Here is a 10,600-nt window from a genome sequence, read left to right on the forward strand (position 1 = left end):
GAGAGAGAAAGAGAGAGAAAGACAGCGATATACAGCAGACAGCCGCTGTCGTCTCGGAGGAGGAGAGCGAGCGAGAAGGATCCGCGTTTAGATCGGCGTCGTTCGCCGTTACCTGGCGTTTCGTCGCCGGTCGTCACCGTCGTCGACGACGACGACGCTGCTCCGGTTTTAGTAGCGTCGCGACGCCCCGGGCTGGCCGATCTCGCGCGCGCGCGCGCGCGTTAAGTGTGTGACGCGATGCAAGGCGGCGCGTTCGAGACCGCACGACAGATCGTCGAGTTCGAGGAGTTGGTGTCGCGGTTGGATCGGATAAACGACGTCGTGGTGCGACCATCGACGACGACGGCGACGACGTCGACGTCGGTGCCGCCGCCGCCGCCGCCGCCGCCGCCGGCACGGGCGTCGCACCTCGCCGCGACGTCTCTGCCTTACGAGCGTCTCGGCGACTCGAATCCTTCGTTCGCTCGCGACCGCAACGGCCAGCAGCAGCAACGGGTGCGTGTGCACATCGGCATCGACGAGGATCTGCGGATGATCCTCGAGATGGACCCGTCCATCGTCGACCGGACACCCGCCCCGGTTACCTTGCCCGACAACTACCCCGTCGTAGCACAACCGCTGCGTGCCACGCGACCGCAAGGCTGGTACTGCACCGATCGGCATTAACTCCTCGGTGTCTCACGTTCGTGCGAGTCGTGGTTGTTGTTGCGTTTGTTCGCTACTTGTTAATCTTCAGTCTCGGACAGCTGTTGGTTTTGTCTGTTCCATCCTGAAGAAATATGCATGTAAGGTAAACTACACATACACACACACACACACACACAGTCGTGAGCCTCCCCCTTATGGCCGTTCCTGCCGATTGAACCTTAACTTGAGTTTAAGTCTGAACAAAGTTTGAACTGAGATTAAGGTTTAATCGACGCTGGTAGAAACGACCATCGGTCACAGCGGTCTAGAAAAACCTCGTTCTTCTTGCGACTAGCGATATCAGTTTCTTACTTGCGGAGATTTCTTGCGGAATCATACAGTGTCCGTCAGAAACTTAATTGCCATGCTGGCCGCGTGAAAGTCCATGTCTTTCCTAGAGTGTTTCCTAGAGTGCTAATGACTAAGGGGGATAATGTCAATAAACGTGTAGTTTACCTTATGCTGAGAGAGAGCATATATCTGAAAAGTAAGACATATTTATTCGATGGATACTCTGATAACACATTTACTTGTAATAATAGACAATTTTTACATTGAGAAACAATTTCCTTCAAATGAGAATATATCTTTTCTGAAATGAGAAAATATATATTTTTTTGAAACACCGTAGTATTTAATATTTGAAAAATGTTTGCGAAACGTCGGAATTAGACAAAGAAGAATCCACGCGGCTCAAACCAGGAAACCAAATCTAATACCATAGTATTTCACAAAAGCAATTGTTTGTTTGATTTAAACAAAAGGATCGAAGTAAATTGTTATTGGTATAACTATCGAGTAAATATTTGTTATTTTTTATAAATATTTCTTCTCTCACAGTGTGCGTAACAGGCTATGGTTATACGATACTTATAACCATTCATTCCGTTTGCTGTCCTCTCGTGTTCTTAGAAGACGTAATTTAGATTGCTCATTGCGGATTTTGTCTTAACATCGTCAGACACTGCCATGCCGTGTATATGCGACTTCAGAGTGATGTTTGACTAATGTTTTGCAGAAACTAAGAAATAGCGCAGTTATTTTGCATACTCACATACCGGGTGAGTCAGACTGTATTCATGTATCGATGGGCGCGTGGTCGAAAGGTGACGTGATTTCGGCCGTTCTCATCGTGCGCTCCATCGTTTCTCGTTATTCATCTGAATGAGCATTCTCTCCGGCCGCAAATTATTTTTCGCATTTTTTCGTCTCTCGCAACTTTAATATTCTCTAATGGGGCAAAGTTTTCAAAAGATCGTTAGCCAACGCGCGCATTATATCAAACGTAAAAGAATATGAGATCTCTCGATTTCCTCCCGCGTTGTGTGTTTTCGTGAAAATATGACGACGAGATTCCCGAAAATACGAGTTTAATTTATAGGCGGGATTTGTGCACATAGTTATGTCCTAGTTTACGAGGAAAATCAGTCAGAGTGCTTTGTGAGCGAATCCTCGGCACAGATCACTCGTTCAACTCGTGCCCGTGAGTTTATCGGTCGCGTTTACGCCGCCGTTATATTCCCCGGTTTATAATCCATCGGCAATCTCTGACTCCCCGCGCTGCTCTCTCGCGACGAGAGCCAGTCTTCCTGCTCGCGCGCTGCACTTGATCGTCGCGCGTACGTCGTCCACGTCGGTCGTAAACACTACGTCCAAATTTAAACGTCCTTGCCGCAACTCACTGAACGCGAATCACTCGTCCGTCTGACCCGACTCGTCGTCTCGTCTCGGCATCGGGCGTGCCACCGGCCGATGCAGCCGTCGAGAACGTCGCGTCCGTTTCTAGAAGCGCATCTAGAAGCGCCGGCTGAGACGAGAAGAGGCCCCGGTATGTTGCGCAATTCCGTCAATGTTGACGTCTTCTGAAAGACGCCGCGTACAATTTGCAACGTCGAGAAGCAACGCTACGCTGAAAAGAGGACTTTTTTGGTCGAAACGAGAATTTAGCTGAGCGAAATTTGGTCAAAGTAGGATCAATTAAATATCCGGTGATTGCAATCAAGACATTTAATTACCGCTCGTGTTTTTTCACTTAAAGCGTTTCGCTTTCTTAACCCTTTCGCTACTAATGTGGGACATACATTTTCCCCATTATATATTATATATTAATAGTACCTTATTAAATTATTGAATTACCTTATTGAATAAGTAGCTTTTTGACATTCAGAACTCATCAGCTATAAAATCTACTTATTACCGTTGGAACAAATATGCCCTAATTGGACATCAGTGTCCTTATTCATTTGGCGCCAAACATAAAACTTTATTTTTTTGCTAAAAATACATTATATATTGATGTATTTAATGAAGTAAAGGGAAAATAATACTAAATAAAATAATACCTTTAAAAAACATTCTATTACTAATACATTCTACTCGACATAAATAAAAAAACATGGTAAAGCCAAATCACGGACTATGGAATAAAGGCTAGCGGCGGAACACGTTCGCAGCGGAGGGGGGCTCCATATTGGTTTCTCCTATTGCACACATAGAATGCATACTAGCGTACATGTGAAATGAAAAATTGCGATCTATTTGATCATCGAAACATTTGTAGTGTCATATAGACCGCAATCTTAAAATAATAGAGTTTAAAACGACATTTACAGTCGAATCTTACATTTATGATTGTCTCAAATTCATTTTCAATTGCTATATGGATCGTTTTATATGTACACCGCTAAGTTCTTATTCATTATCTCATACATCTTACTTGCTACGTAACCTATCAGACGCTCGAGATATCCATACAGTGAACGTGCACGGAAAAAGAGATATGACCTAACAAAAAATATTTAGTTGTAAGCAAATAGCTGCATTATTCTACATATCTTTGTATGATAGTTATGTGTATGGTTGATTTGACTTACTTGCTTTGATATGTCAACTACATCAATGAAGTTGCGCGTGATCTGGTTGTGACAACCAGAAATTAGTAAGAGGATCATTTTGCATAAACAAGCTAAATATCGATATAGTTGCATTAATCAATGCTATATTGCAAAGCAGCGATGTTAGCAATTCACTACGCGCACAGCTAGAGATGTATACATGTGAAAACTGTATACATATACAGTTATGTTTTGAGTGTATAAATATACATTTGTAGTTGCCGCGTAATGAGCTGCGTTTGTATTAACCATGTATTATCACTGCTGCAACATAAGTAACTCAGCCATTGCTCTTTGGTTACAGCAACCACATAAATAGTTGTTCCGTATTTTACTATTGAATTTGGTTGGTACAATCAGATTTCTGTATGGATCAACCATATTGTTTTTTCCGTGTGGGAATATCACTGACGTATATCTATGTGTAAATTGGTAGAAACCAATATGGCAACGAGCAGTTCCTCTTGCATGCCTGAGTGTATACTCCTCTCGCCCAAAGTAAGCGTTTAGTAAGCGTTTGTTTCCGTCCCCCTATTCCTTAGTCCGTGTGCCAAATCATATGAAATGTAAATATCTTAATTTCAAATATGAGAAGAATAGAAGAATTTTTTAATGTGCATAAATATATATAGTTAGTAAACGAGTTACTAAGTTGTTCTTTGTTAGAAATCGAAAGTGGCATGACAAATGAACAACTCGGTTCTGTACAGCTGGCTGTTTAATGATAATTAAGAAGAAATAATTTTTCAGTGTAGACCGTTCGCTGAGCCGAATGTGAACCGCTGAATATCGCTGGCTTATAATAATAAATATTAATAGCGATATTTCAGACTGCCTTTATTGTCCGCTTGTGCACGGGCATGTCGCGACGAATTCCAGCAACCTGTTTGCCTTGAATCGGATGTCCTCCTCCCATGCAAATCTTCGATGCAATGTCGATGTCATCGAAGAGGAATTGTTTGGTACGATTAATTGCAAGAGTTCAGAGAGGGGGAGGCGAATAAGCACTTGACATACGTTGGTATGTAGAGGCCGATAAGAGATTTCTTGTTTCGTTTCAAGTTGTGCACGATTATATATCGTTTTCGCCGGTTCGTACGAATAAAACGCGAGAAATTATGTTTATTTAATTTCAGCACTATGCTCTTGCGCGTTAACGACGTAGAAAATCGCTGATTAAGGCTTCACAATAATTCTGGAACAATTAATTGCAACATTAGTATCAGTAATGTAGCTACGATAAAGCTTCCATAAAGCTCCGATAAAGCCATTCTGATAATCGACAAAAACTCTATCGTGGCTGAATGCTTCTATGTTAAATTTAACACGTTACATTTAACTGCGCGCGAGCTTGTCATAACGTAACATAAACATTGTATGCCGAAATTATCCGAGTTTAACCGTTCTCTTTATATGCGCCGGTGTAAACGCCTCTCTCTCTCTCTCTCTCCTCTCTCTCTCTCTCTCTCCGCCTCTTTCTCCATCGATTATCGGTATGCGTAAAATACATCGCGTAACGTAGTTTCACACAATCGCGCGTATACGCGTCATAAATATTCAAACAATTTCGTGCTACCGGCGGCGGCGGCGGCGGCGGCGGCGGCGGCAGCCATTGAGGAAAAAGAGCGCAAGAGGAAAATTATGAGCGCCGCCGGTAGAAGTTGAAAATGAATATGGGAGCTTCGGAACATAGCCATTAATAGCCACGTATAAATTAACCAATATTTTTCCTTTCGAATAAAGGCCGAAAATGCAACGGTCGATTCGTCGCGCGCGTATATCCCGCTCGCACAAATTATCGAATACTTCTCGCTTCCGATCGAATCGACTCGATGCAGGAAACGCGGTCGGCGAGCTAACGTAAACATCGGGATCCATATTGGTGCGCGCTAGCTTTTTCCATACGCGCGTTTCGCACTGACGTTTGGACCGGGTCCAGATCGTAACGCGTCGCGACGCGTCCTCCGCCTCGAGAACAGGCCGCGATTCTTCTTTGGTCGGAACTCGCGTTTTTAAGTCGCTTATATATAGCCGCGCGAACAATCTATAACTAGCGACAATCGTAGCCAATGACTTCGCGAATTCCGCGTGGACGTATAGCGCTAATTCGTTTATTTTCAGCCGCGGGTGTTATACAGTTTGCCGCGTATTATTTTTAGCGTCGCGGTCGGCCGTGCACTGAAGGTATCGGTGAAAATATAAGGAAACAATATCTCACCGAAGGGAAATCACTCTTCACGTTGCCAGTTCTATTGGCGCCTGCGTCTGTCATCAGAATAAAATTATGAGATGCGACTTTTGCTAAAGATTAAATAACCAATATTGAATTTTGAAAGATAATATAAACCAATATTGAATTAAAATATCGGTATTTGTATAATATTGAAGCAAATTACCGATATTTAGATAGCGCATCGATAAATTCTAAAATACGGTATTGTTTCATTTCTCTGCATTGAGAGAAAAAAAAATATATAAGAATTAGAAAAATATTCGCGGCGTGTGTGTACTAGTAATACATCTTCACTTATTCTAATATAAAATATTTTTCAAATGAGAAAATATGCATTGAAAACTCTTGAAACCCTTTTCGCGAAAGCAGTTTATTCTACTTAAATGAAAGAGTTTAAGTAAATATATCTGCCGAAATGGTATATCTGCCGAATGAATATTTTTTATTTTTTATATATTTTTCCTCACATTATGATCTCATATATTGTATAATTTGTATATTTTATTGAGACCCATAAAACATTCTTCGCGTCTACTTGTGTTTTATGAATGTCGGAGATTTAATCGTATCCCGGAATCCTCGGTTTCTCGTTTAGTTGGTGCTCTCAGCTCGTATATTTATCGGCAGCGATGATCACAGCCTACGACTTCACAAATTTCAGTTCACGCGATCACAGTCACTGTATCGACCGATCAATTTCTGCGGCGATAACGGCTGGTTACGTGTTATTTCATGTACTAACGGCGGACACGCCGGCGGATAATTTGTTTTCGGAAAGGGAGAATCATTTACGTCGGCGCTAAATGTCGCGGGAAATTAAACGATACTCGGCCGGACTGCATAATTCATACGCGATTAAATTACACGGATACCCCGCGGCCATCTTTCCACCATAAATGTTAGCCTGACCGTATCACGAACAATTTCTCGCTAAATCGCTTTGTCGTACGGCTAATTACGTAGCGCGGGCGCGCGTGCCGCTCGCCGTTCGCACGACCTTGTTCCTGATTTTCGTCGGGGGGCTTTCGATTACCTTCCCCCCGGTTCCGCTACGGTAAGCGAGAATGGTAACGGTAACGGTAACGTCGCCTCCGCGCTCTAACGTATCGGTTTCTCCCCCTCTCTCTCATGTCCTTCTCCTTCTTCGCCGCCTCCTCCTCTCCCCGGTTCTCGCATTTGCATAACCCGAATCCGTATCGCCCGATCGTCCGGCGCGATCCACTGCCACCACGTGTTGGTGCACGTACGCGCCGAAGATTACGGCCGAGATTCCCGTACGGTCAACTTGCGTAATTTTCCGGCCGGCAAACTCCGCGTTTGCCCTCCATACGGAGCTTGCGAAAGCGTAATCTCGCGCGAGAATACCGAGCTTACGGGCATCGGGTCTCTCTCTCTCTCTCTCTCACTCTCTCTCCTGCAAGTGAGCGTGCGCGATCGATCGCGATCGCGGCCATTTCAACGAGATTCGGCAATATCGTGAGACAGCTCCGAGTGAGGGAGATACGCGTGTTCTCGTGGCGTTTCGCAAACGGCAAAATACAGGGGAACCGGTGCGCTCTATATCGCGACATTGATTGATCTTAATGAAACGTTAACGCGATATCCGCGCAGACGTCGATCTATCGTCGTGAAACCCATCAGCCGTAGCTTCTCTTGCGTCTTCTTTTTATCTTATGAGCGTGCGAGCCGCAGACTCCGCGACGACGAGCCCTCGTCTTCCGTTCGTCGTGACGATGAAGAAACGCCGGCAGTTACGCGCGGTTACTACTCCTTCGTTCGCGCTCTGACAATTAAAATCCCCTTGCTCGAATGAACACGCGACACGCAATCGACGTTCCACGCGATCGCTTCGCCCGGCCGGCAGATTAACGACGGAAAATTTGTAATACCATAATCGGGTGAATGCTGGTCATTTACCCTTCAAGGCGTAGTGCGACCTAAGTGCACTTCGTTAGGGAGCTTCGTTACCGCGGATTAATCGACGGCGCTGTATAATTCAAGCCGACACGGAACGCTCGTTCCCTCGCGCACTTCTCGATATTGTTCATTGCAAGCTGCACTCGTAACTTTCACCATCGTTTCGTGCTACTGTCCATGCGTTTTTGTTGAAGCTCTGCTCGATTTTGTTTAAACTCCCCGCCTGAGCTTCTTATATCTAAAACATTGAAATTAAATTATCAGAAAGTGTCAAGGGGACAAAATCAGGAGGAGGAGATTGGAGGTTGGAGTGCTCAGATTTTATGATAGTTTATATTTTCCTCAGAATTTTAAATAGTAATTATACAAAATTCAATTCAGATCAATCAAAAAGAGTTTAAAATTTAATATGGAAAACATATAGATAGATATTTTCTATTTTATATATGTGTATATATTTATATATTTATGTATAGATTATACAGGATGCCTCTCTCAAAGCAACTGGAAAATATTTTCGGTTAGCCGCATTGGATCGAAAACATTTCAGTGTGAAATTCAGTATTAATATTTTATTTTTTGCCTAAAAACTTGTCAAAGGATCCATTGGTGAAAATTTTCCGTTAATTTATGACCTAATGTATATTTTTCCATAGGACGTGAAATATTTTTTTTTATGTCGTTCTTATTTTCGTCTCTCTCTCTCTCTCTTTCGTATATTCCGAGGTTATTGCGATATTATTCGGAGCGCGAATAATATAATGGTTCGCGAAGGAAAAGCGAGCATATGGGAATAAGAGACAAGATTGCGAGAAGAGCCGATTCACGTGAATGATGTATCGATGCGAGTCGCAAATTGGGATTTCATCTTTTGCCGGAGTATTGGTCGTTGTAATATTTCAAAAGGCTACTCGCGTTCTAACATCGTATTTCCCTCTCTTTTCTTTCCGCCTCCCTCTTCTCCTTTCGCTCTGCCTCTTTCCCTCGTTCCTCTTTCGTGTCCTTTCCGTAAACTAGATGAAGTTTCTCGACAAGTTTCCATCGTTTCTCTGGCCCCGGTAAATCGTTTTCCGCTGCCTGCTTATTGCGATTATGATTGTTATTATCAGTCGACACTCTCGTGCTTTTCATAAACCCGCAAACTTTTGCAACGCACAGGCGCAAGAGAGAAAGAGAGACGTGATGAACGCGGGGGCAAAGGTGGAATTTATTTCTAGCCGGTTTGTTTCCGCGGACAGGCTCGCGCTCGCCAAATGTCTGTTATTAAATTCTACGTCGGCAGAACTCGAGCTGCAATGAATGCGAGGGTGGCGTGGCATTTAATACGACGTCAAACGCGTATCGAGGAAGAATTTCTACCTCGTCTTTGTGTCGCCTTTCATTTCGACCGCATATAGAGCGAGCCGCGGGCTGAAAATCTCTGTTTCACATTTGTGAAATTTATTCTGACGATTCTCTCGCGTGCAGGCAATGCAAAATTATAAACCAGATAGATCGATATACTATTGTATTAGAAACACTTCTATATGTCTTATCAGAAGCATTTGTAGTCACGGAGAGGTCAGTTCGAAATTTTCGTTTTACACAAATATGATGCATTTCTAATGTATTAACTAACAGAATATTGACGAAGAGAGAGAGAGAGAGAGAGAATTCCGTGCTCGTTTCATGGTAATCTTCCGTGTAGAGATTTGCGGCTATTGTTGTCCTCCTTAGCCATAAATTCTCTCGTGCTCTTTAGGGTTAATCCTCTCGCGGCAGAATATCGAATACCGAAGTAAATGGCTGTTCGAATTTCACGATTGAGAGCCCATCCGCGACAATAATCTCCGCCACGACGATGAAATTCCGTGCACGTACGGCCTCATTCGGTCGTAAGAGCTGACGTCTTAGTCGGGAGTATACATTAATCCGACAAAGAAGCTGCTTTCCATATTATCGCGATTTATATCGGTCGGCTGACGGAGCGCGGCTACATTTTCTCACTTAATACATTCCGCGGGAATGAAGATAAAACTTTGGCGAACCACCGATTTTCTTCGGGACTAATGACATTAATACCGGCCGGGCTCCGCCTTCCACGTCCTGTAATATCTGCCGGGCGATCCTTTGCTCCAGGATCCTCAGTGGCGGATTTCTCGAGTGCGCTTCATGTCTGGAAGGAGAAAAAAGCAGTAAAATTACAAATTACAATCATAGTTGAAATGTTTCATATTCACTTCATATTCTTTCGTTGTGCCAGAATCACTTGGTGCGTTACAAATTTATTACAGCGTTTGTTACAGTAACTATACTCGTTAACGTTACCGCGAAATTTACGCACATGGAAAAAAGAGCGATTGAGTTAATGAGATTTTGTTTGGATAAACAAAATTCGTTCAAGCAAACGCGTTTAGTCGATTGAACTATGAGAAATTGAATTATGAGAGATTTATCAATTGATTCAATGATTGTGATTTAGTCAGTAACGATATCAACATAATTTGTTGTCGCATCAAATGCATTAATGCTCAATTTGTTCAATAGATATCATATTTTTTTTAAGCCGATTTTTGAAGTTGGTGACTGCCGATTTTATCGATTCAACTGCTTTTTTCTGGTGTTAAGGGGATGCTGAAGTTGATGACAAACTCGAAAAATGTCGATAACATAGAGACGATCATTAACACAATCACGTTATCCTTTTCATATTTCTTGTACATATAGAACTTACATAAAAGCGTGTTGTTTTATTTTACTATATTCATCGGTAAACCTAACCACATATGTGTAGAAATCTTTCTACAAGCTTTTCTGATATTTTTAAGCTTCTGAATACAGATATGTAGGTATTCAGGTACAGCAATGTTTTTCTAAATTTTTCTGTTTG

At 42.9% G+C, this 10,600-nt stretch overlaps 1 protein-coding gene across 2 annotated transcripts in view; it reads left to right on the top strand.

Moving 5' to 3' along the window:
• Positions 1-10,600, top strand: part of LOC116847017 (transcription factor EC) — a 104,521-nt gene that overhangs the window by 18,839 nt on the left and 75,082 nt on the right. Inside the window, exon 1 of one of the 2 annotated variants that reach the window (XM_032821564.1) lies at positions 152-644. The exons of the other annotated variant lie outside the window; for it this stretch is intronic. Coding sequence (XP_032677455.1) covers positions 238-644 — 407 coding nt within the window. The 5' untranslated portion in view covers positions 152-237. Of the gene's footprint in view, positions 1-151; positions 645-10,600 lie in introns of those variants that run through there. 2 annotated transcript variants of the gene reach the window in all.

The sequence above is a fragment of the Odontomachus brunneus genome, unplaced genomic scaffold (assembly GCF_010583005.1).
Source record: "Odontomachus brunneus isolate Ranch 3 - 2012 unplaced genomic scaffold, Obru_v1 Obru_scaffold_072, whole genome shotgun sequence".
Classification (NCBI taxonomy): domain Eukaryota; kingdom Metazoa; phylum Arthropoda; class Insecta; order Hymenoptera; family Formicidae; genus Odontomachus; species Odontomachus brunneus.